At 43.0% G+C, this 27,919-nt stretch overlaps 1 protein-coding gene across 1 annotated transcript in view; it reads left to right on the top strand.

Annotated features, from left to right (window-relative positions):
* The first annotated feature begins 2,093 nt into the window (after positions 1-2,093).
* UHRF1BP1 (UHRF1 binding protein 1) overlaps positions 2,094-27,919 on the top strand; it is a 944,367-nt gene continuing 918,541 nt past the window's right edge. Inside the window, exon 1 of the mRNA XM_040424154.1 lies at positions 2,094-2,255. Within this exon, the coding sequence (XP_040280088.1) occupies positions 2,193-2,255 (63 nt within the window). The 5' untranslated portion in view covers positions 2,094-2,192. The remainder of the gene's footprint in view (positions 2,256-27,919) is intronic.

Raw genomic sequence — 27,919 nt, 5'->3', positions numbered from 1 at the left:
ATGTGAGTACCGCTTTCTTTGACAGATTCTAGTATGGGTACATATATGTTTTCCCAACCCCAGCACATTAGTTTGCTAATTCCAGATGTATGAAACGCAGGCCTAACTGTATCTAGTATATTGAACGCCAGATAAACTAACTTGGCCTTTTTTAAATAAAAAAAATTCCCTCACTGGAATACTTTCAGTCTTTTGACTGTATGGATTACAGATGGAATGACTGTTATATGTGAGTACCGCTTTCTTTGACAGATTCTAGTATGGGTACATATATGTTTTCCCAACCCCAGCACATTAGTTTGCTAATTCCAGATGTATGAAACGCAGGCCTAACTGTATCTAGTATATTGAACGCCAGATAAACTAACTTGGCCTTTTTTAAATAAAAAAAATTCCCTCACTGGAATACTTTCAGTCTTTTGACTGTATGGATTACAGATGGAATGACTGTTATATGTGAGTACCGCTTTCTTTGACAGATTCTAGTATGGGTACATATATGTTTTCCCAACCCCAGCACATTAGTTTGCTAATTCCAGATGTATGAAACGCAGGCCTAACTGTATCTAGTATATTGAACGCCAGATAAACTAACTTGGCCTTTTTTAAATAAAAAAAAATTCCCTCACTGGAATACTTTATGGCTTTTCACTGTATGGATTACAGGTGGACTGGTATTAGTAGGGGTGACACAAGCACACCCAAGTCCCTGATGTAGGATTTCTATGGCACAGACCACTATTACAAGTGATTAATGGACGTTGGGAGAGATTGTGCTGCAGCACTAGTCCCAAGATGGCCGCCGCCTATCAGCCCAGTAACATGTGCCACAAAATGGTCTGCACAACCTTTAAAAAAAATAGCCTTGGACTGTGCTGCTAAATCGCTATTGGTCTGAATCCCAGGTGTAGATGTCTGACTTGTTTGGAGCTTTGGAATGCACACTGTGGCAGCTTCTGCTGCAGCACTACAAGTCGCAAAATGGCGGCCGGCGGTCAGCCCAGGTACATGTGGATGGAAAAATCACTCTGGCCACTCTAAAAATAGCCAATCCCTATCAAAAAAGCAGCTCAGCTGCAGTTGTTCAGATGAATCACAGGTGGAGGAGAGAAATTTGCTTCCAGTTATTCAATTATCCCTGCCTATTCTCGCCCTAGCATCAGCTGCGTCTATCCCTGTTCTATTCACATCGGGAGTGAGCACGTCCCGACGTGCGCACAAGCTTATAAAGAGGCTGAGTCACATGCTGCACTTGGCCAATCACAGCCTTGCCAATAGTAGGCATGGCTGCGATGGCATCTTAGGGCAAGTAGTATGATGCATGTTGATTGGCTGCTTTGCAGCCTTTCAAAATGCGCCAAAATACATGCCGAACGACGAACCCGAACCCGAACTTTTACGAAAAAGTTCGGGTTCGGGTCCGTGTCACGAACACCCCAAAATTCGGTACGGACCCGAACTATGCTCGAACTGTTCGCTCAACACTAGTGACAACCCTTTCAATAAGAATCTCGTGATTTTATAGTGTGATTCAAAAAAAAATTAAAAACCTTTTTCACTTTTTAATTACTTTATTCAAGCCCCTCGCCCCCAAGAGGCCTTGAACTTGCAATCCAACAATTGCATGTTCAAGGCCTCTTAGGGGAGAGGGGTCTTAATAAAGTAATAAAAAAAAAAGTGCAAAAGGTTTTTAAATAAAAATAATTGCATTCTCATGCATGATCGCTCCATTGTGATCTGTTATAGAGCAGGACCCCTGGTCTGCAATAGATAGTAATGATTCAATCCTGTTTGAGATTAGCTGCAATGACTGAGTAGCCTGACAGAAATGGGGAGCAGAATTTCATCCCTCCTCCTCGCTCCAATCAGGCTGCTTTTGCCATGACAGTATATTACTTGCAGGATCACATTATTACCATCTATTGTAGAGCAAAGTTCCTGCTTTACAACAGATAGTTAAGCAGTGTAGTGAGGTCCCTCTGCCCCTCCCTCCCTAAACAGCTCTAAAAGTGGAAGCAACTGGTCGCTAGAGGTCATTTTTATACGAGTCCTTGATAACCCCTTTATTTTTTGTTTCCTTTCCCCGTTGAAGGTTTACCAAGAACTTGTCACCAGAACAAATAAATTTGAGCACCCTGCGTGGTGAGGGACATTTGACAGACTTGCAACTAGATGAAGAGGCACTACAGAACATGCTTGATTTGCCAACATGGCTTGCTGTTACACGTGTCTACTGTAATCGTGCTGCTATTCGGGTAAGTATTGTTTGATATTTAATATAAACTGAAAAAACTGTTTATTTACTTAAATTACCATATGTTAAGTGGAATATTAATTATTGGTATTTGTGCAAATCTCAATAATTAATATTAACAAATAGGCGTATTTTATGCCTAAAATAAACAACAAACATATTACTGATTACCTTACTCTACACTGAACTACCTGCGGCTATTGCTGCGGCACCTTACTACTACAAAAGACTACACACTGTGCTTAAATAAAAGGTATTTATTAACACACTACACGTTACAGTCTAATATTTGCCTATAAATATATATATATCTATATCAATGGAATAGATATATATATTTATAGCAGCACACAGCAATATAAGTAAACAGACTATAATAACACACTAATACGGTCCTAATTACGCTAACACAGTCCCAAGTCCTCCCCAGGATCTAACTATACATTACAATAATACACTTACATACACACAAATATTGGTAACCCACCCGCCTGGCTACTCACTGTCCCTACGGGGTAACAAGGGGTTAAACACAATTGTGGCACTGCAGGGGTCAATACTTGCAGGCCAGGGTACACAGGGTTGTAGCTGGGCAGCAAGGGTTAATGCTCTGCAGGGACAGGGCAATGCAGGGGTTAATGCTCTTCAGGGACTTGCAGAGCAGGGGAACAGGGCACTGAAGGGGTTAATGCTCTGCAGGGACTTGCAGGGTTGATGCAGGAGTGTCAGGGCAGAGCAGGGTAACAGGGCACTGAAGGGGTTAATGCTCTGCAGGGACTTGCAGGGGAACAGAGCACTGAAGGGGTTAATGCTCTGCAGGGCAGGCAATACAGGGGTTAAGGACATGGGCAGAAGGGTTAAGGGGGCAGTGCTACTTAGCCATCCAGGGTTCAGGACTCAGCACAGCACACTGCTCGATCCTCTCTCCTTCCTGTGCTCTTCACTGGAGCAGATCGACTGCTCGGTATTCCCCTCCTGCTCTCCTCTGGACTGGTGGAGATCGTGCTTCTAATGCAGCTCAGCCTGTGAGTGCTGCCTGCGCTCTTCTTCTGGTTGGGGTTAGGGAGTGCCGGGTAGACTCTGAGCGCAGAGCACAGCGCTCGGCCGGGAGGCAGGTAGAGGTTCCGATCTTTAGCACTGGATGCGCTCTCCTTCAGGGGGGGTCCCGATCTGCAGAGCGCAGTTCCGCTGGAGTATTTAAACCCCGTTGCGCTCGCTCCCATTTTCCCGCCCTGCAGGCGTGCGCACGCACGCCTGCAGCCAGGTCCACGTGGGCTGGCGCGGTGATATGACATCACCACACCAGCCCGCGCTCCCAGGCAGGGGGATCCTTTGATCCTCCCGCCTGTGGAGATATCGCACATCTCTGGCGCTGTAATTACAGCGCCGGAGGTGAGCGGTACACAGGGGCATGGGAACTCTTTGTTCTCATGTCCCTGTTAGGCATACCATCTCCGGCAGCGACAAAGGGCAGAGGATCTTTATTGATCATCTGTCCTTTGAAGAGGCCGAAACTGGACATAATTGTCCAGTTGTCGGTCTCTCCCCACCCAGCAGACACATTTCAGAGGAGGGGGCATCCATGGGAGCTTCTGGGCACAGTTTAACTGTACATATATACTTATAGATGCTTGGGGCACATCCATAAATATATATATACATATATATAAACATATATTGGTCAGCAATAAGCCCACCTACAATATATTATATACATAGAGATGTATGCTGACAAGGGGGCATACATACATCTCTATGTATACACCTACCACCTGGACTGGCCCATGCAAAAGGCCAATATATATGCATATATGTAAGGGAATATATACATATATATTTAAATCCAACACTTCCCTCAACACCATATTGTAATATAGTTGCTTGCAAGTATTTCATCCTGTAAAGGGGTTGTCCAACTTTTTAACACTTTTTGGGGGATATGGAACACTGTGACATGGGAAAAAAACAGCAATTCTGCTATTGTTTCTTAACCACTTAATGACCACAGGTTTATACCCCCCTAGCGACCAGGCCCTTTTTTTTACAAATCGGCACTTCACAACTTTAACGGTTTATTGCTCGGTCATGCAACTTGGCACCCAAATGAATTTTACCTCCTTTTCTTCTCACAAATACAGCTTTCTTTTGGTGGTATTTGATTGCTGCTGAGATTTTTCGTTTTTCTGATATTAATCAAAATAGACCGCAATTTTCTCAAAAAAAGTGTATTTTTAACTTTCTCTGGTAAAATTTTTCAAATATAATTACATTTCTATAACTTGTGACAAAAAATAACATTTTACATTAACTCACCATACCCCTCACAGAATACCTTGGGGTGTCTTCTTTCTAAAATGGGGTCACTTGTGGGGTATTTATACTGCCGTGGCATTTTAGAGGCCCTAAAGCGTGAGAAGTAGTTTGGAATCCAAATGCGTAAAAATGCCCTGTGAAATCCTAAAAGTACTCATTGGAATTTGGGCCCCTTTGCGCACCTAGGCTGCAAAAAAGTGTCACACATGTGGTATCGCCGTACTCAGAAGAAGTAGGGCAATGTGTTTTGGGGTGTATTTTTACATATACCCATACTGTGTGTGAGAAATATCTCTGTAAATGACAACTATTTCAATTTTTTTATACAAAGTTGTCGATTTACAGAGTTATTTCTCTCACCCAGCATGGGTATATGTAAAAATACACCCCAAAACACATTGCCCTACTTCTCCTGAGTACGGCGATACCACATGAGTGACACTTTTTTGCAGCCAAGATGCGCAAAGGGGCCGAAAGTCCAACGAGTACCTTTTAGGAGGGTTTTTTTAGGCATTTGGATTCCAGACTTCTTCTCGTGCTTTAGGGCCCCTAAAATGCCAGGGCAGTATAAATACCCCACATGTGACCCCATTTTGGAAAGAAGACACCCCAAGGTATTCCGTGAGAGGCATGGCGAGTTCATAGAAGATTTTTTTTTTTGGCACAAGTTAGCGGAAATTGATTTTTTTTGTTTTTTCTCACAAAGTCTCCCTTTCCGCTAACTTGGGACAAAGAGTTCAATCTTTCATGGACTCAATATGCCCCTCAGCGAATACCTTGGGGTGTCTTCTTTCCAAAATGGGTTCATTTGTGGGGTGTTTGTACTGCCCTGGCATTTGAGGGTCTCCGCAATCATTACATGTATGGCCAGCATTAGGAGTTTCTGCTATTCTCCTTAGGCCTCATGCACACGACCGTTGTTTGGGTCCTCATCCGAGCCACCGTTTTGGCGGCTCGGATGCGGACCCATTAATTTCAATGGGGCCGCAAAAGATGCGGACAGCACTCCGTGTGCTGTCCACATCCGTGGCTCCGTTCCGCGGCCCCGCTAAAAAAATATAACATGTCCTATTCTTGTCCGCGCTATGCGGACAAGAATAGGCATTTACATTGCCGGCACCCGTTCCGTTCCGCAAACTGCGGAAGGCAACATGGGCGCCTTCCGTTTTTTGCAGATCCGTGGTTTGCGGACCACAAAAAACGGCACGGTCGTGTGCATGAGGCCTTATATTGAGCATACGGGTAATGAGATTATTTTTTTCCGTTCAGCCTCTGGGCTGAAAGAAAAAATGAACGGCACAGATTTCTTCATTCGCATCGGTCAATGTGGATGAAAAAATCTCTGCCAAAAAATGTGCAAAAAAAATAAAAGAGGGGAAAGGACATAGGAGTGCTTGCGAAGTAAAGCTGCGATCGCTAATAAAGATTCAAAAAGCTCAAAAGTGATCTTCATAGCGCCGCAGCGATTTTACTGTGTTTTTGCAGTGATCAACAAAAAATAATTTCTTTCACTGTGGTGGGGCGGACTGAACGCAAGTGTGCGCACAAGATCAGGCCTGATCGGGCGAACACTGCGTTTTTTGTAGAGCCTAAGGTGACCCTAATGTACTGATATAGATCTGATTGCGATCAGTCTTGAAAACTTACTATACTTACTAAACTACTACACTGCGTGCAGAATTATTAGGCAAATGAGTATTTTGACCACATCATCCTCTTTATGCATGTTGTCTTACTCCAAGCTGTATAGGCTCGAAAGCCTACTACCAATTAAGCATATTAGGTGATGTGCATCTCTGTAATGAGAAGGGGTGTGGTCTAATGACATCAACACCCTATATTAGGTGTGCATAATTATTAGGCAACTTCCTTTCCTTTGGCAAAATGGGTCAAAAGAAGGACTTGACAGGCTCAGAAAAGTCAAAAATAGTGAGATATCTTGCAGAGGGATGCAGCACTCTTAAAATTGCAAAGCTTCTGAAGCGTGATCATCGAACAATCAAGCGTTTCATTCAAAATAGTCAACAGGGTCGCAAGAAGCGTGTGGAAAAACCAAGGCGCAAAATAACTGCCCATGAACTGAGAAAAGTCAAGAGTGCAGCTGCCAAGATGCCACTTGCCACCAGTTTGGCCATATTTCAGAGCTGCAACATCACTGGAGTGCCCAAAAGCACAAGGTGTGCAATACTCAGAGACATGGCCAAGGTAAGAAAGGCTGAAAGACGACCACCACTGAACAAGACACACAAGCTGAAACGTCAAGACTGGCCAAGAAATATCTCAAGACTGATTTTTCTAAGGTTTTATGGACTGATGAAATGAGAGTGAGTCTTGATGGGCCAGATGGATGGGCCCGTGGCTGGATTGGTAAAGGGCAGAGAGCTCCAGTCCGACTCAGACGCCAGCAAGGTGGAGGTGGAGTACTGGTTTGGGCTGGTATCATCAAAGATGAGCTTGTGGGGCCTTTTCGGGTTGAGGATGGAGTCAAGCTCAACTCCCAGTCCTACTGCCAGTTTCTGGAAGACACCTTCTTCAAGCAGTGGTACAGGAAGAAGTCTGCATCCTTCAAGAAAAACATGATTTTCATGCAGGACAATGCTCCATCACACGCGTCCAAGTACTCCACAGCGTGGCTGGCAAGAAAGGGTATAAAATAAGAAAATCTAATGACATGGCCTCCTTGTTTACCTGATCTGAACCCCATTGAGAACCTGTGGTCCATCATCAAATGTGAGATTTACAAGGAGGGAAAACAGTACACCTCTCTGAACAGTGTCTGGGAGGCTGTGGTTGCTGCTGCACGCAATGTTGATGGTGAACAGATCAAAACACTGACAGAATCCATGGATGGCAGGCTTTTGAGTGTCCTTGCAAAGAAAGGTGGCTATATTGGTCACTGACTTGTTTTTGTTTTGTTTTTGAATGTCAGAAATGTATATTTGTGAATGTTGAGATGTTATATTGGTTTCACTGGTAAAAATAAATAATTGAAATGGGTATATATTTGTTTTTTGTTAAGTTGCCTAATAATTATGCACAGTAATAGTCACTTGCACACATACATATCCCCCTAAAATAGCTAAAACTAAAAACAAACTAAAAACTACTTCCAAAAATATTCAGCTTTGATATTAATGAGTTTTTTGGGTTCATTGAGAACATGGTTGTTGCTCAATAATAAAATTAATCCTCAAAAATACAACTTGCCTAATAATTCTGCACTCCCTGTATATAGTACTAGTGCTGATTAGCGACAGCAATGACTCTAATCAGCGACTAATCAGTGACTGCGGTGCGGTGGGCTGGGCGCTAACTACCTAACAAGTAGCTAACTAACTGGCGGTGATAAGGAACCCTTAGGCCCCATTCACACGTCCGCAATTCTGTTCCGCATTTTGCGGAACGGAGTTGCGGACCCATTCATTTCTATGGGACAGACTTTGTCCCGCTCGGATCCGGAATTGCGGATCTGCACTTCCGGATCCGCACTTCCGTTCCGCAAAAATATAGAACATGTCCTATTCTTAGAAAAAAGGGTGTAATATACAGCGGCTCACCCTCGTTACGTACGGATAGGTGCTCACCCTCTAGTCCTACCCTCAGGACTCAAAGAATAAAGAAATATGTAGAAGATTGAGGGGGCACTCACACAAGGGATCACTAGATAAATGTGGTACAGATATTTATTAATAATATTAAGAACATCCCCTAAAAATCATTAAAACATAAATAAAATATATATGCACTGACAGTATTCACTGAAATAGTTCACTGACAATATTCACTGACACCAGACTCTAAGGATGAATATGGGATTGCCGACAATGTAATGTAATGACACGGTAATTGTCCCAATATAAGTTCTGTTCCACCCAGGTGCAGGGATGAAGTCAATGATAATGCAATAAATACCGGCCTATTTGGAGCGGTGATAGTGCTAGTGTCCCTTTGTCCGTTTAGGACATACAGAGGTAGGTGGCAAGTTTGGAGACTGAACTCCAGTACTTACAGTCTCTTTGTCGCTTGCAGTACTCCGGTCTAACCCTTCCTGGCTGGCTCTATGCAGCGCTGATATCCCAGGCGGCCGTGCACTCACCGCGTCCTGCGTTGTGCACTCGGCCAAGACGTGGCGTCCCACGTGACCTGGTTCTTTAGGGTGCCGGCTGGACGCTGCGCTGACGTCACTGGTGTGCGACGTTAGCCTCCGATACTGTGCTGGAGCGAAATCTCATATGCCAATATCTTTAAGGTGAAGAGCTTGTTTCTTCTTTTCCGGAATCCACGCTCACTCTGTCTATGCCAGACGCGTTTCAGGGTCATACACCCCTTCCTCAGTGGCCAACTGAGTGAGTGGATTCTCACTCCTTATATGTGGGTTGTTGAATTTCCCACAATCCCACTTTTCTGGGCTTCACCTAATAGGTGGGGTGGATCACATTGTTGCTTAATTGTATCACTATTCACAGCACACTATAGCTTATTTAAAACATAATTAAATGAATTTTATAACCATAAATACCATTTCATATATTTATTAACAATGAAAATAGACATAAAAACAGGTTCATGGAGAGGGCTCAACGGTCAGGATGACATTTTGAAGAAAATCGCACATAAAACGCATCCAAACCGCATTCAGTGTGAACTGCGCCATATGTGCGGTTTCACTATTTTGCTACTTTGCAGGGTATTAGAATGGAGCCTATCCATGTATATTGTTTTGGCATACACTGATTGTTAATTTACTTGCCAGATTTATTAATTGTGTTTCAGAGGAGCCTTCCAGTGAGGAGGGGAGATCACAGCGCTGATAGTCAGCGTGCTGCGATTTCCCATCCCCACCGGACGACCCCCCGATATTCATAGAAACCCAAATACCTCCATCTCGGCATTGAGACCTCTGGGAATGATAGTGTCAAATTCAAAGATTCTGCGGGATTCTTGCCTAGACATGTGGGCAATGTGGTTGCCCCCTCTCCATAGTTTTTTGACCCTTTCTATAGCTGTGAATCTAAGGCTGATTGGGTCACAATTGTGTTGAACTTTGAAGTGCTTTGATAGGGAGTGTGTCTCTAGGCCTTTTTTGATATTTGCCACATGTTCCGCTACCCTCTTTTTAAGTGTTCTTTTTGTCCTACCTATGTACTGTTTCCTACATCCACATTCCAATACATAGATAACATCAGTTGAATCACAGGTTAAGCACTCTTGTATTTCTAGACTAAAGGAGTTGACTGTGGACACCACTGCAGTAGTTTTTTTGGGGAAGCTTGTTATTTTGCAATTCGCACACCTGCCACACTTAAAGAACCCATTTATTGTCAGCCAGCTGGCTTGTTTCTGATTGTCCTTATTCACTTTAACAGTTGGGGCTACTTTGCCTGCTAAATTATTGGCCCTTGTATATGTTATTTTTGGTATATCGCTCAAAAGGGGCCCAATTATCTTATCATTCAGCAGATGTCCCCAATGTTTTCGGATACTCTTTTCTACCACTCTATATTGGGAACTGAATGGGAGAATGATCCTTATTGTTTCGTCCTGTGCTTGTGGCTCACTTGCCATAAAGAATTGTTCTCTTTCCATCTCCTTTACTTTTGCCAATGATTTGTTAACAACTTGGACCGGATAGTCTCTATCCAACAATTGCTGTTTCAAGACAGTGGCCTCTTCATCAAATTTGCTGTCATTAGTACAGTTCCGTTTAAGTCTGCGGAACTGACTAGTGGGTATATTGATCAGCCACCGTGGAAGGTGGCAACTGGCAAACCTGATGAAGCTGTTCTTGGCCACTGGCTTGAAAAACGTATTACATTGTAACTTATCTTCCTTAATCCATATTTCCAAGTCAAGAAATTCAACCTTTTCTTTGCTAGTGGTAGGGCTGAATACTAGATTCTTATCATTGTTATTGATATTGTTTAGAAACAAATCAAGGGATTCAGCTGTGTTTTGCCAAATGAATACAATATCATCAATGTACCGTCGCCACAGCACCAGGTCCGTCCCCAGTTTGGGAAGAATAACCTCCCTCTCCCATTGCGCCAAGAATAAATTGGCGTAGCTGGGGGCGAACCTGGTGCCCATGGCAGTCCCGGTGGCACCAGGTTCGCCCCCAGCTACGCCAATTTATTCTTGGCGCAATGGGAGAGGGAGGTTATTCTTCCCAAACTGGGGACGGACCTGGTGCTGTGGCGACGGTACATTGATGATATTGTATTCATTTGGCAAAACACAGCTGAATCCCTTGATTTGTTTCTAAACAATATCAATAACAATGATAAGAATCTAGTATTCAGCCCTACCACTAGCAAAGAAAAGGTTGAATTTCTTGACTTGGAAATATGGATTAAGGAAGATAAGTTACAATGTAATACGTTTTTCAAGCCAGTGGCCAAGAACAGCTTCATCAGGTTTGCCAGTTGCCACCTTCCACGGTGGCTGATCAATATACCCACTAGTCAGTTCCGCAGACTTAAACGGAACTGTACTAATGACAGCAAATTTGATGAAGAGGCCACTGTCTTGAAACAGCAATTGTTGGATAGAGACTATCCGGTCCAAGTTGTTAACAAATCATTGGCAAAAGTAAAGGAGATGGAAAGAGAACAATTCTTTATGGCAAGTGAGCCACAAGCACAGGACGAAACAATAAGGATCATTCTCCCATTCAGTTCCCAATATAGAGTGGTAGAAAAGAGTATCCGAAAACATTGGGGACATCTGCTGAATGATAAGATAATTGGGCCCCTTTTGAGCGATATACCAAAAATAACATATACAAGGGCCAATAATTTAGCAGGCAAAGTAGCCCCAACTGTTAAAGTGAATAAGGACAATCAGAAACAAGCCAGCTGGCTGACAATAAATGGGTTCTTTAAGTGTGGCAGGTGTGCGAATTGCAAAATAACAAGCTTCCCCAAAAAAACTACTGCAGTGGTGTCCACAGTCAACTCCTTTAGTCTAGAAATACAAGAGTGCTTAACCTGTGATTCAACTGATGTTATCTATGTATTGGAATGTGGATGTAGGAAACAGTACATAGGTAGGACAAAAAGAACACTTAAAAAGAGGGTAGCGGAACATGTGGCAAATATCAAAAAAGGCCTAGAGACACACTCCCTATCAAAGCACTTCAAAGTTCAACACAATTGTGACCCAATCAGCCTTAGATTCACAGCTATAGAAAGGGTCAAAAAACTATGGAGAGGGGGCAACCACATTGCCCACATGTCTAGGCAAGAATCCCGCAGAATCTTTGAATTTGACACTATCATTCCCAGAGGTCTCAATGCCGAGATGGAGGTATTTGGGTTTCTATGAATATCGGGGGGTCGTCCGGTGGGGATGGGAAATCGCAGCACGCTGACTATCAGCGCTGTGATCTCCCCTCCTCACTGGAAGGCTCCTCTGAAACACAATTAATAAATCTGGCAAGTAAATTAACAATCAGTGTATGCCAAAACAATATACATGGATAGGCTCCATTCTAATACCCTGCAAAGTAGCAAAATAGTGAAACCGCACATATGGCGCAGTTCACACTGAATGCGGTTTGGATGCGTTTTATGTGCGATTTTCTTCAAAATGTCATCCTGACCGTTGAGCCCTCTCCATGAACCTGTTTTTATGTCTATTTTCATTGTTAATAAATATATGAAATGGTATTTATGGTTATAAAATTCATTTAATTATGTTTTAAATAAGCTATAGTGTGCTGTGAATAGTGATACAATTAAGCAACAATGTGATCCACCCCACCTATTAGGTGAAGCCCAGAAAAGTGGGATTGTGGGAAATTCAACAACCCACATATAAGGAGTGAGAATCCACTCACTCAGTTGGCCACTGAGGAAGGGGTGTATGACCCTGAAACGCGTCTGGCATAGACAGAGTGAGCGTGGATTCCGGAAAAGAAGAAACAAGCTCTTCACCTTAAAGATATTGGCATATGAGATTTCGCTCCAGCACAGTATCGGAGGCTAACGTCGCACACCAGTGACGTCAGCGCAGCGTCCAGCCGGCACCCTAAAGAACCAGGTCACGTGGGACGCCACGTCTTGGCCGAGTGCACAACGCAGGACGCGGTGAGTGCACGGCCGCCTGGGATATCAGCGCTGCATAGAGCCAGCCAGGAAGGGTTAGACCGGAGTACTGCAAGCGACAAAGAGACTGTAAGTACTGGAGTTCAGTCTCCAAACTTGCCACCTACCTCTGTATGTCCTAAACGGACAAAGGGACACTAGCACTATCACCGCTCCAAATAGGCCGGTATTTATTGCATTATCATTGACTTCATCCCTGCACCTGGGTGGAACAGAACTTATATTGGGACAATTACCGTGTCATTACATTACATTGTCGGCAATCCCATATTCATCCTTAGAGTCTGGTGTCAGTGAATATTGTCAGTGAACTATTTCAGTGAATACTGTCAGTGCATATATATTTTATTTATGTTTTAATGATTTTTAGGGGATGTTCTTAATATTATTAATAAATATCTGTACCACATTTATCTAGTGATCCCTTGTGTGAGTGCCCCCTCAATCTTCTACATATGTCCTATTCTTGTCCGCAATTGCGGACAAGAAAAGGCATTTTCTATATAGTTCTGGCAATGTGCGGATCCGCAAAATGCAGAAAGTACATTGCCGGTGTCTGTGTTTTGTGGATCCGCAAAACACATATGGACGTCTGAATGGAGCCTTACAGGGGGGTGATCAATGACAGGGGGGTGATCAGTGAGTCTATATGGGGTGATCAGGGGTTAATAAGGGGTTAATAAGTGACAGGGGGTGTGTGTGTAGTGTGGTGCTTGGTGCTACTTACAAAGCTACCTGTGTCCTCTGGTAGTCGATCCAAGCAAAAGGGACCACCAGAGGACCAGGTAACAGGTCAAAACAGCGTCTAATATACCTCTCTGATGCGATTTTTTTTTAACATCTACAGCCTGCCAGCGAATGATCAGCGCTGGCAGGCTGTAGATCAACTTGTGAACTGCGCGATCCTGGAAATCTCAGGTCTAACGAGATGACGCCAATACGTGTTGCTGAAACCTGAGAGCGCCGCCGTCCTGACGCCTTTCGGCGTTAGTGTGACGGGAGGTGGTTAAATTTGAAATTTTGCGCCATTTGCTGTGTAGCATCAATAACGTTACAATTAGAGAATTGTTCATTCCTTCTGCTAAAAATGTAATAAAAGGTGATCAAAAAGTCAAATTCACCCTAAAATGGTACTAGCGCAAACTACTGCTTGTTCCTTAATCTCCATTGACATTTTGTGTTTTTTATTGTGCAAATGTAGTAAAACAAAAAAATATATACATTTGGTATACTGTTGGTAAAAGGTGAATTGCGTTATGGATTCCGTTACCACAGACCATAACGCAATTCTATGAGGGAATGCATAACGGAATGCCTTTAGAGGCGTTCCGTTATTCATTCCGTCATAATAGAAGTCTATGGGCTGCAAAACGGATCCGTCCAATTTTCGTTATGCAGGGCAGTCCTCCCCTGCATAATGGAAACGGGACGGATCCGTTTTGCTGCCCATAAACTTCTAAAGGCATTCCATTATGCATTCCGTCATAGAATTGTGTTATGGTCCGTGGTAACGGAATCCATAACGCAATTCACCTTTTACCAACAGTATACCAAAAGTATATTATTTTTTTGTTTTACTACATTTGCACTATAAAAAACACAAAATGTCAATGGCGATGTGTAGAGGCTTGTCTCTTAAGGAACAAGCAGTAATTTGCTCTTGTACCATTTTGGGGTGAATATGACTTTTTGATCAACTTTTATTCCATTTTTAGCAGAAGGAATGAACAATTCTGTAATTTTTTTTTTATTTTTATGATCCCTGTTACAGTCTAATTGACTTCAGATTTAATTTTGTGCATTGATACAATTACAATACCAAGTTGTTTTGTTGTTTTACTACTTTTACATAAAAGAAAATCTAATTTTTTTATTCTGAGAACCATACTGTCTTTATTTTTTTCATAGACAAAGCTGTGTGAGGATGTTTTTTGTGGGCCGAGTTGTAGTATGTATTGGTTGTACGGAACATGACTTTCTGATCACTTTTTAACTTTTTTTAGGAGCAAGATGAACAAAAGCTGCAATTCTCGTATTGTTATTTTGTGTGCCTTTACTTCAGGGTTCACCTTGCAGGATAACTGACACATCTATTTTATAGCAAAGGTCGTTACTGATGCAGCAGTTCCAATTATGTATTATTTTATTTATTTTTTAATTAACCCCTTAAGGACACAGGACGTACCGGTACGCCCTATTTCCCGAGTCCTTAAGGACACAGGAAGTAGCGGTACGTCCTGACTTAAAATCGGGATTCCGGCGCCGCGGGGGTTAATCGGAACGGGTTGCCGGATGAAATCATTCAGCCGGCATCCCGTAACAACGCAGGGGGGGTGTCATTTGACCCCCCCGTATCGGCGATCGCAGAAAACCGCAGGTCAATTCAGACCTGCGGTTTTCTGCGTTTCCGGTCCATTCGGGTGTCCTGTGACCCGATGAACCGGAAAAAGACTGCGATCGGTGGCGTGATTACACACCACCAATCACAGTCCGAAGATTTGGAGAGGCGGTGCTGGCCCTGGTGCTGAACACTGCTGTCCAGGGTGCTGATTGGTGCAGGGGAGAGAGGCGCGAGATTCAAACTTCCTGCGCTCCTCTCTCCCCTCCTCTTCCTGTTCTGCACGAGCACCCGGCAGCATCGTCCAGCACCAGTTCCTGAGTCCCCCCTAATCGCCATCCACCACCCTCCTGCACCCATCGCCACCCAGGTAGGTTAGGGTCAGTGAGGGAGAGGCACCGTTAGGCAGGGAAAGAAGGGAAAAGTTAGCTAGGAAAAAAAAAAAGAAAAAGTACTTTCATTCAAAACTTTTTTTGATCCATCTATCAGACCCCAGACCCCCCCCTGCCACTTCGTGCTGCATATGGGTCTAGTCCAAAAACCCAGTGTCAGGCAATACTGGAGTGGGGACGTCCTATACCAGACCCCAATGTACAGTATGGTCATGACACGCTCCCGGTTTGAGGCCATCCGGAAATGTCTGCATTATTCCGATAATGCAGCATGTCCACCCCGAGGTGATCCTGCCTATGACCGGCTGTATAAGATACGGCCGGTCATCGATCACTTTGGGGCCAAATTCATGGAGGCCTACGTACCTGGAAGGGAGGTCGCGGTTGATGAGTCTCTCGTTGCGTTCAAGGGGAGACTCAGTTTCCGGCAATATATTCCCACAAAGCGGGCGAGGTATGGCGTTAAGCTATACAAAATTTGTGAGAGTACCTCAGGGTACACTTACAAATTTCGTGTGTACGAGGGGCGAGATTCCCGTATTCAACCCCCAGAATGTCCCCCCACTCTGGGTGTTAGCGGGAAACTCGTGTGGGACCTTATGTACCCACTGCTGGATAACGGTTACCACTTGTACGTGGATAACTTTTATACCAGTATCCCCTTGTTCAGGTCCCTTGCCGCCAGATCCACGTTCGCTTGTGGGACCGTGCGGAAAAATCAACGCGGCCTCCCTGCCTACCCCTTACAGGTACCTATCCCCAGGGGTGAGACCCGTGCACTTACCAGTGGAAACCTGTTGCTGGTCAGGTATAAGGACAAGAGGGATGTCCTTATGCTGTCCACAATCCACGGTAACAGCACCACCCCAGTCCCTGTGCGAGGTACCGCGGCAACGGTCCTCAAGCCCGATTGTATCGTCGACTACAATCGGTATATGGGAGGAGTTGATCTCTCTGATCAAGTTCTCAAGCCATATAACGCCATGCGCAAAACCCGGGCATGGTACAAAAAAGTTGCGGTCTACTTGGTGCAGGTTGCCATGTACAACTCATTTGTACTATCCCGAAGCGCTGGCAGCACAGGGACATTCCTCCCAGTTCTATGAGGCAGTCCTCAAGGACCTGATCTTTTCGGACCGGGAAAGAGCAGGCCGGAGTACCTCGGGAACTGGAGGCGCCCGGATCGTCCCTGGCCAACACTTTCCAGGTGTGGTCCCCCATACTGGAAAGAAGGGACGAACCCAAAAAAAGTGCAGAGTGTGTCACAAGAGGGGGATACGGAAGGACACCACCACTCAGTGTGACACGTGCCCCGATCATCCGGGCCTCTGCGTTATCGATTGCTTCAGGGAGTACCACACTTCCATGGAGTACAAAATTTTTATTATCCCCAACAGTCCACTAGAGAACATAAAAAACTATGTCTCTCAGACTTTGGAGACACGGAAACAATTTTTCTTTCCCCAAAAAATATTAGTTTTAGTGCAGGCATCCTCAAACTGCGGCCCTCCAAATGTTGTAAAACTATAACTCCCAGCATGCCCAGACAACCTACAGCCATCAGCAGGGCATGGTGGGAATTGTAGTTTTACAACATCTGGAGGGTCGCAGTTTTAGGATGCCTGCTTAGTGTCTCCAAATTCTGAGAGCCATACATCTTGGGCATCGTCGCGTGCGTAAAAGTCATCGCTATAAAAATAACTTTTGACCAAACGCCTCGGATGAACGGTGTTAAAAATATAAAATAAAAACTGTGCCATTTCAATTTGAATCCATTTTGCCGGTAATAAAGCAAGGGTTAACAGCTAAACAAAACTAAATATTTATTGCCCCGATTCTGTAGTTTGCAGAAACACCCCATATGTGGTCGTAAATGGCTATATAGCCGCACGGCAGGGCATAGAACGAAGGGAACTCCATACGGTTTCTGGAAGGCAGATTTTGATGGACAGTTTTTTTTTTTTGACACCATGTCCCATTAGAAGCCCCCCCTGATGTAGCCTAGACTAGAAACTCCAAAAAAGTTACCCCATCTAAGAAACTACACCCCTCAAGGTATTCAAAAGTTACTTTACAAACTATGTTAACCTTTTAGGTGTTCCACAAAACTAAATAGCGAATGTAGAAACAATTTTAGAATTTATTTGTTACATTGCCTCAAAAAGAGTAATATAGAGCAACCAAAAATCAAATTTACCCCTAAAATAGTCCCAAAACAACAACCACCTTATCCCGTAGTTTCCTAGATGGGGTCACTTTTATGGAGTTTCTACTCTAGGGGTGCATCAGGGGGCTTGAAAGGGTACATGGTGTAAATAAACCAGTCCAGCAAAATCTGCCTTCCAAAAACCATATGACGTTCCCTTCTTCTATGTCCTGCCGTTTAGCCAAATAGTAGTTTACGACCACATATGGGGTGTTTCTGCAAACTACAGAATCAGGGCAACCCATTTTGAGTTTTGTTTGGCTGTTAACCCATTTTTTCCAGTAATAAAGTAAGGGTTAAAATGGAAAATTTTCCAAAAAATTGAAATTTCTAAATTGTTTCTCCATCTGCCATTAACTCTTGTGGAACACCTAAAGGGTTAACAAAGTTTGTAAACCCAGTTTTGAATACCTTGAGGGGTGTACTTTCTTAGATGGAGTCACTTTTTTGAAATGTCTATTCTAGGGGTGCAACAGGGGGCTTCAAATGGGACATGGTATAAACAAAACCAGTCCTGCAAAATCTGCCTTCCAAAACCCATATGGCGTTCCCCTCCTTCTATGTGCTCCCGTTCGGCCAAACAGTAGTTTACGACCACATATGGGGTGTTTTTGCAAACTACAGAATCAGGGCAACCCATACTGAGTTTTGTTTGGCAGTTAACCCTTGTTTTACTCCTGGAAAAAATTGATTATATTGGAAAATTTTCCCAAAAATTGAAATTTCGAAATTGTTTCTCCATCTGCCATTAACTCTTGTGGAACACCTAAAGGGTTAACAAAGTTTGTAAACCCAGTTTTGAATACATTGAGGGGTGTATTTTCTTAGATGGAGTCACTTTTTTAGAATTTCTATTCTAGTGGTACAACAGGGGGCTTCAAATTGGACATGGTATAAACAAAACCAGTCCTGCAAAATCTGCCTTCCAAAACCCATATGTTGTTCCCCTCCTTCTATGTGCTCCCGTTCGGCCAAACAGTAGTTTACGACCACATATGTGGTGTTTCTGCAAACTACAGAATCAGGGCAACCCATTTTGAGTGTTGTTTGGCAGTTAACCCTTGTTTTACTCCTGGAAAAAATTTATTATATTGGAGAATTTTCCAAAAAATAGAAATTTCAAAATTGTTTCTCCATCTGCCATTAACTCTTGTGGAACACCTAAAGGGTTAATAAAGTTTGAAAAAACAGTTTTGAATACCTTGAGGGGTGTAGTTGCTAGAATGGGGTCATTTTTGGGAGTTTTCTATTATCTAAGCCTCACAATATGACTTCAAACCTGAACTGGTCCATACAAAGTGGGATTTTGAAGATTTCTGAAAAATTTCAAAATTTGCTTCTAAACTGTGTCATGAAGTACAATATGTGACGAAAAAACAATCTCAGAACGGCCTGGGTAAGTCAAAGCGTTTTAAAGTTATCAGCACTTAAAGTGACACTGGTCAGATTTGCAAAAAATGGCCTGGTCCTTAAGGTGAAATAGGGCTGTGTCCTTAAGGGGTTAATATAATCTTCCTGTGGAAATGCAATTTCCACAAGGGGAATAATACACAGTCGAGTCACATTATTATGAACACCATCTAATATCCTGAGTAATCGCTGTGTGCAAAATAGACAGCAGCTAGACGGGCTGGGAGTGACTCAATAAGGTCCTGATGTGTTGTCACAGGCATCTACAGTGCATCCCACAGCTGCTGGAGGGTGCATGGGTGAAGATCCATAGAGCAAACATGACAATAAAGGTGGTCCCAAAGATGCTTAATTGTAAGTTTGGGGAACTTAGCGGTCAGTGTAGTACTTGGAAGTCTTGGTCATTCTCCTCCAACCAATGTCAGACATTTCTAGCCGTGTGACATGTCACGTTGTCGCGCTGGTAGATCCCATCTGCCCCAGGGAAGACAGTCCTCATGTATGGGTGTACGTGATCTGCAAGGATGGATTAATGCCCAAATCGATTGAGAGTTACTTTCATGGATAAGTGGACCCAGACAATGCCACAAAAACATTCCCCCAACCATAACACTACCACCACCAGATTGTGTTCTTCCAGCAATGGTTACAGGGTGTTTGTTCTCTGATGTATTTTGTGGCCTGATATAACAACGTCCATCCATTTGATAAAGCAGAAAATGTGATTCATTGGAGAAAGCAACTTTTTGCCAATCAGTAGAGGTCCACTGTCTTATAGTGCAGTAAAAATTGAAGCCTTTTCTGCCAATGCAACTTCATTAGAAGAGGTGCAGTGGCCCTCCCTCGGCTTTGTAGCTGACTGTCAGCTCACGACACATGACATCCTTCTTGAGCTACTAACTGCTTACATCAAAAGTGGGAAGTGGTCATAATGTGACTTGACTGTGTATCTTCCCAGTCCCGAAAACTTTGTAAGACCTTTGAACTGTTACACCTTCCTGCGGGGTTGTTTTGGGCAGAAACAGGAACACAGACACCTTTGTAGCTTGTGCGTCAGACTGTTGCTAGTTTATTTTGCAAGTTGCTCAAAATAACAAACAAAACCAAAACAACAATAGCCGTCTGGCTCCTGCCTATCTCACTCGGCAGCCCTACCTAAAATCATAACACAAAACACAAAGAGCATTTTCAAGGGGAAAACAGAGCAACTTACAGTTCAGTAGTTAGGTAGAGAAGCTGACCGCTCTCAGAGCTCCTAGGCTTGCAGCTTCTCAAACAGACTGCCCAGACTCCAAGAGAGCTCCTGGGTCAGGGCTGCTGACTTAAAGGGAACCTGTCACTGGGATTTTGTGTATAGAGCTGAGGACATTGGCTGCTAGATGGCTGCTAGCACATCCGCAACATCGAGTCCCCATAGCTCTGTGTGCTTTTATTGTGTCAAAAAAACTATTTTATACATATGCAAATTAACCTGAGATGAGTCCTGTCCCTGACTAATCTCACATACAGGACTCATCTCAGATTAATTTGCATATGTATCAAATAGTTTTTTTTTTACACAATAAAAGCACACAGAGCTATGGGGACTGTATATTGCGGATGTGCTAGCGGCCATCTAGCAGCCCATGTCCTCAGCTCTATACACAAAATCCCGGTGACAGGTTCCCTTTAATTAGTACATCTGTGTGAGCAGTCCCCCAGGCAGACAAAACCCGGACTGGCTCCGGGTGGTCAGGGAACCCACCCAACTCTTCCCTGACCGGCTCCAGGACCCTAAACTGGCTTTCTTTTTCCCAGGAAGCTTCTGGATACAAAGAAAACCAAACCTTCCTGGAGCCTTTTAACACATGAAGTGCCGGAAACTTGGTGCAATGTACACACCATCCAGCACTTTCTCTGCAAAACAGTGTGACACCCTGTCATAGACCCTAAACTGTGTCTAATTGCGGCTTTTTTGGCATTTTATGTGCTGCATTTTTTATTCAGATCCAGAAGTGGATCCAGTTGAAAGTCCTTCATGTATATTTCTGATTCCCATCAAACTCTTTTCTGACTTTGGTTTAAAAACTGCCCCAAAAAGAACCAGTAAAAAGCTGTGTATGACACTGACCTTACACTTACTAGTTACCTACATTTTCATTTCCTGCAGTCTACAGGCAGCACAGCATTAGTTAGTTATCTTATCCTGGTTAGAATGAAGAGACTTTAATTGGCAATAAAGAACCAATCAAGTTTACTGACGTAAACAAAGGGGGTTTTAGCTAAACGGCTGGCTTTAATCAATCATTACATGTACTTAAAATGGTGTATTAAAAACTATAACTTGTCCTACAAAAAATAAGACCTCCTACAAGTACATTTATGAAAAAACAAAAAAAGTTCTAGCTCTTGGAATGCAATTTTTTTAAAATGTGCTTGGTCACTAAGGGGTTTTAAAGAGAACATTTCACAATGAAATGCAGTGCGATCTGCACGCAACATGTTCTAGAGCAGGAGAAGCTGAGCAGATTGATATATATTGTTTTGTGACTTGTAAGTTTTACAATAAAAAAAGTTTTTTTCATGCGATCCTTTCATTACTTAGACTGTAGACTGTAATAGTATATGTTTGCAGTCTATGGGATTTCTATTGGCTTCCTGTTAAACAGGCTGTTTCGTTTCAGGTCTAAACCGGAAAACCGTAGGATCTGCCTGGAAATACTCACTTGACAGATCATGAGCTATAGCTCTGATTTAGTGGTGATGTTATTTACCCAGGTGCAGTGGTGACAACACAGGGGTTGTTGATGTGATGTAACCGCTGCAGCGGGTAAATAGAGCCTGGCTAAGGGCACAACGGGATCTGTCAGGTAAGTACTTATCAGGTGGATCCCAGGGGTTTATAACAAAAATACTTGGTGTGGGGACGCTCAACCAGGAAACAATTGGTAATGACGGCTTTTGTGACTCCGTTATATAGTCTTACTTTCTACTTAGATTGCAATGTTTGTTATTTTCTTCTTCCTAGGTATTAAGTATGTGCCAAATAGACTGTGGCAAGTCTAGGAGCAGATCTGAGCTCATCGATTTTTCTACTGAGGGGTTTATTGGAGTTATCTCCAATGCCGATGTTTGCGCCCAGGTGTCAGCTGTATTACACAGCTGGCAATGCCACGTATGGTGCAGGGTCAGCTTGTGAGTCTGCTCCATACATTCTATGTGCACCAACTACATGTAGATATGTTATGGTGCACATAAAGATTAAAATTAGTTACAGTGAGTAGTTTGCAGCAAAAAAAAAAAAAATATTACAGGAGGGATTTATTGTGCTTCCAACGGACTCTAGGAAATAAATATTTCAGTCAAATAAAGTTTATGCTTTCTTGGGCGTGACATGACAGCACAGCATGGGATTTAATAAGCAATGAACTTAGAGGGGGAATATTACGTCTTGGCTGCTTTTTCTAGCACTCTGTGTTCTCTGAAATGTCCAGTGCTTAACCACCTCAGCCCCCAGTGCTTAAACACCCTGAAAGACCAGGCCACTTTTTACACTTCTGACCTACACTACTTTCACCATTTATTGCTCGGTCATGCAACTTACCACCCAAATGAATTTTACCTCCTTTTCTTCTCACTAATAGAGCTTTCATTTGGTGGTATTTCATTGCTGCTGACATTTTTACTTTTTTTGTTATTAATCGAAATTTAACGATTTTTTTGCAAAAAAAATGACATTTTTCACTTTCAGTTGTAAAATTTAGCAAAAAAAAAACGACATCCATATATAAATTTTGCTCTAAATTTATTGTTCTACATGTCTTTGATAAAAAAAAAATGTTTGGGTAAAAAAAAAATGGTTTGGGTAAAAGTTATAGCGTTTACAAACTATGGTACAAAAATGTGAATTTCCGCTTTTTGAAGCAGCTCTGACTTTCTGAGCACCTGTCATGTTTCCTGAGGTTCTACAATGCCCAGACAGTACAAACACCCCACAAATGACCCCATTTCGGAAAGTACACACCCTAAGGTATTCGCTGATGGGCATAGTGAGTTCATAGAACTTTTTATTTTTTGTCACAAGTTAGCGGAAAATGATGATTTTTATTTTTTTTTTTTTCTTACAAAGTCTCATATTCCACTAACTTGTGACAAAAAATAAAAACTTGGCATTCTAGGGGCCCAAATGTGTGGTAAGGAGTTTGAAATCAAATTCTGTAAAAAATGACGAGTGAAATCCGAAAGGTGCTCTTTGGAATATGGGCCCCTTTGCCCACCTAGGCTGCAAAAAAGTGTCACACATCTGGTATCTCCGTACTCAGAAGAAGGTGGGGAATGTGTTTTGGGGTGTCATTTTATATATACCCATGCTGGGTGAGAGAAATATCTTGGTCAAATGCCAACTTTGTATAAAAAAATGGGAAAAGTTGTCTTTTGCCAAGATATTTCTCTCACCCACCATGGGTATATGTAAAATGACACCCCAAAACACATTCCCCAACTTCTCCTGAGTACGGAGATACCAGATGTGTGACACTTTTTTGCAGCCTAGGTGGGCAAAGGGGCCCATATTCCAAAGAGCACCTTTCGGATTTCACAGGTCATTTTTTACAGAATTTGATTTCAAACTCCTTACCACACATTTGGGCCCCTAGAATGCCAGGGCAGTATAACTACCCCACAAGTGACCCCATTTTGGAAAGAAGACACCCCAAGGTATTCCATGAGGGGCATGGCAAGTTCCTAGAATTTTTAATTTTTTGTCACAAGTTAGTGGAAAATGATGATTTTTTTTATTTTATTTTTTTTCATACAAAGTCTCATATTCCACTAACTTGTGACAAAAAATAAAAACTTCCATGAACTCACTATGCCCATCAGCGAATACCTTGGGGTCTCTTCTTTCCAAAATGGGGTCACTTGTGGGGTAGTTATACTGCCCTGGCATTCTAGGGGCCCAAATGTGTGGTAAGGAGTTTGAAATCAAATTCTGTAAAAAATGACCTGTGAAATCCAAAAGGTGCTCTTTGGAATATGGGCCCCTTTGCCCACCTAGGCTGCAAAAAAGTGTCACACATCTGGTATCTCTGTATTCAGGAGAAGTTGAGGAATGTGTTTTGGGGTGTCTTTTTACATATACCCATGCTGGGTGAGATAAATATCTTGGTCAAATGCCAACTTTGTATAAAAAAATGGGAAAAGTTGTCTTTTGCCAAGATATTTCTCTCACCCAGCATGGGTATATGTAAAATGACACCCCAAAACACATTCCCCAACTTCTCCTGAGTACAGAGATACCAGATGTGTGACACTTTTTGCAGCCTAGGTGGGCAAAGGGGCCCATATTCCAAAGAGCACCTTTTGGATTTCACAGGTCATTTTTTACAGAATTTGATTTCAAACTCCTTACCACACATTTGGGCCCCTAGAATGCCAGGGCAGTATAACTACCCCACAAGAGACCCCATTTTGGAAAGAAGAGACCCCAAGGTATTCGCTGATGGGCATAGTGAGTTCATGGAAGTTTTTATTTTTTGTCACAAGTTAGTGGAATATGAGACTTTGTATGAAAAAAAAAAAAAAAAAATCAGCATTTTCCACTAACTTGTGACAAAAAATAAAAAATTCTAGGAACTCGCCATGCCCCTCACGGAATACCTTGGGGTGTCTTCTTTCCAAAATGGGGTCACTTGTGGGGTAGTTATACTGCCCTGGCATTTTCCAGGGGCCCTAATGTGTGGTAAGTAGGTAAATGACCTGTGAAATCCTAAAGGTGCTCTTTGGAATATGGGCCCCTTTGCCCACCTAGGCTGCAAAAAAGTGTCACACATGTGGTATCTCCATACTCAGGAGAAGTTGGGGAATGTGTTTTGGGGTGTCATTTTACATATACCCTTGCTGGGTGAGAGAAATATCTTGACAAAAGACAACTTTTCCCATTTTTTTATACAAAGTTGGCATTTGACCAAGATATTTCTCTCACCCAGCATGGGTATATGTAAAATGACACCCCAAAACACATTCCCCAACTTCTCCTGAGTACGGCGATACCAGATGTGTGACACTTTTTTGCAGCCTAGATGCGCAAAGGTGCCCAAATTCCTTTTAGGAGGGCATTTTTAGACATTTGGATACCAGACTTCTTCTCACGCTTTGGGGCCCCTAGAATGCCAGGGCAGTATAAATACCCCACATGTGACCCCATTTTGGAAAGAAGACACCCCAAGGTATTCAATGAGGGGCATGGCGAGTTCATAGAAATTTTTTTTTTTTGGCACAAGTTAGCGGAAATTGATATTTTTTATTTTTTTCTCACAAAGTCTCCCGTTCCGCTAACTTGGGACAAAAATTTCAATCTTTCATGGACTCAATATGCCCCTCACGGAATACCTGGGGGTGTCTTCTTTCCGAAATGGGGTCACATGTGGGGTATTTATACTGCCCTGGCATTCTAGGGGCCCTAAAGCGTGAGAAGAAGTCTGGAATATAAATGTCTAAAAAATTTTACGCATTTGGATTCCGTGAGGGGTATGGGGAGTTCATGTGAGATTTTATTTTTTGACACAAGTTAGTGGAATATGAGACTTTGTAAGATAAAAAAAAAAAAAATTCCGCTAACTTGGGCCAAAAAAATGTCTGGAGCCTTACAGAGGGGTGATCAATGACAGGGGGGGTGATCAATGACAGGGGGGGTGATCAATGACAGGGGGGTGATCAGAGAGTCTATATGGGGTGATCACCACAGTCATTGATCACGCCCGTGTAAGGCTTCATTCAGACGTCCGGATGCGTTTTGCGGATCCGATCCATCTATCAGTGCATCCGTAAAAATCATGCGGACGTCTGAATGGAGCTTTACAGGGGGGTAATCAATGACAGGGGGGTGATCAGGGAGTCTATATGGGGTGATCACCACAGTCATTGATCACGCCCCTGTAAGGCTTCATTCAGACGTCCGGATGCGTTTTGCGGATCCGATCCATCTATCAGTGGATCCGTAAAAATCATGCGGACGTCTGAATGGAGCTTTACAGGGGGTTGATCAATGACAGGGGGGTAATCAATGACAGGGGGGTGATCAGGGAGTCTATATGGGGTGATCACCACAGTCATTGATCACGCCCCTGTAAGGCTTCATTCAGACGTCCGGATGCGTTTTGCGGATCCGATCCATCTATCAGTGGATCCGTAAAAATCATGCGGACGTCTGAATGGAGCTTTACAGGGGGGTGATCAATGACAGGGGGGTGATCAATGACAGGGGGGAAATCAATGACAGGGGGGTGATCAGGGAGTCTATATGGGGTGATCAGGGGCTAATAAGGGGTTAATAAGTGACGGGGGGGGGGGGTGTAGTGTAGTGTAGTGGTGCTTGGTGCTACTTTACTGAGCTACCTGTGTCCTCTGGTGGTCGATCCAAACAAAGGGGACCACCAGAGGACCAGGTAGCAGGTATATTAGACGCTGTTATCAAAACAGCGTCTAATATACCTGTTAGGGGTTAAAAAAAACACATCTCCAGCCTGCCAGCGAACGATCGCCGCTGGCAGGCTGGAGATCAACTCTCTTACCTTCCGTTCCTGTGAGCGCGCGCGCCTGTGTGCGCGCGTTCACAGGAAATCTCGCGTCTCGCGAGATGACGCGTATATGCGTCCAGGCGGAATGAATCAACCACCTCCAGGACGCGTCTGTGCGTACAGCGGTCCGGAGGTGGTTAAAGGCTATGTAAACCTTTGGAGGCAGTTTTTTATGATTACATTTTACTCATTTTGGGCTAAAACAAACAAACATTTTTTTCAATTGGTCTTTATTAAAAATATTGAGGTAGGCAAAGAGTTAACTGTTTACCTAGCTGTGTGAATGGTACTTTTTACTTTCACTTTATGCTGGTCATCTAATAATCCTTATCTCTAATTTACTAAGAGGTCATAAACAGTTATTTAAGCCACATTATTATCAGTAAGATAATAACTGAGCTATATGGGTGTTTATAATATCAGCAAGCAGAGATAAGAGCCAGTCAGATTAGCTGGCTGACTGAAGAGAGAGAAAATTCAGATCCCTCTATTAGAGCATCTCAGTTCTATTCAGAAAAAAGGGTTTCATATTTGTAATAAAAACCAATGAAAAAAGTTATTTTTAGCTTAAAATGAATACAATGCAATAATAAAAAATAAAAAATCCCCCTAAAGTGGTACATAGCCTTTAATTAAAGTGGACAGAGTTGTCCAGTTGCTGTTCTGCCAATTTCTTGTAATAGAATTTAGCCCAACTCGGCCCTGGAGGTAACAGTAGAATGAGTTCATTGTACACTAATTTTAAGTGGCGACTGAGGGTCTTTATGGTTGAAGCAGGAGCGAAGTGTCAATATTCAACCTGGAAAGGAAGCTTTGCTTGCCCAGATAACTTTGTTTTTACAATAGAATTGAAGAAATAACTGTAGCAATTGATATTAGTCAGGACAGTGCATCTGACATCATGGAGTTGAAGATTGGGTCTTGACCATCAGGGGCAAAAACTGATAAGAGAATTTCCTGGTTCAAATTGACAAAACAGGCCACCTAGGGTAGAAAAACAGGAATAGTCCTTAAAATTAGGCAGTCCCCCATGTCTCTCAGGTATGGTTGTCTGCAAGATGGCGCCTGAAGTTCACTTATTCTGTGAGTAGGAGATTTTGCTACCAGAAACAAAGTTTTCCTGGAGAGGATTTTAATGTTCATTTCAGAGAGCGGAGACTATTTCACAACTAGAGGTAAGTCCCAGGAAGACAGAAGTTGATGGATATCTAAAGAAAAACCTTTTTCTCCAAGTGAGAGTTAATTGCTGAAAAATGAACTTTCAAAGTATTCAGCTTGAGACCTCTCATGAGGCCATACTGGACAAAATGAGGCACTGGCAAGACAGAATGGGGAATGGAGATAC

This window comes from Bufo bufo, chromosome 3 (genome assembly GCF_905171765.1).
Source record: "Bufo bufo chromosome 3, aBufBuf1.1, whole genome shotgun sequence".
Taxonomy (NCBI): Eukaryota; Metazoa; Chordata; class Amphibia; order Anura; family Bufonidae; genus Bufo; species Bufo bufo.
Note: the sequence above shows the minus strand (reverse complement) of the source record. Positions and strands in the feature narration are given on the sequence as shown.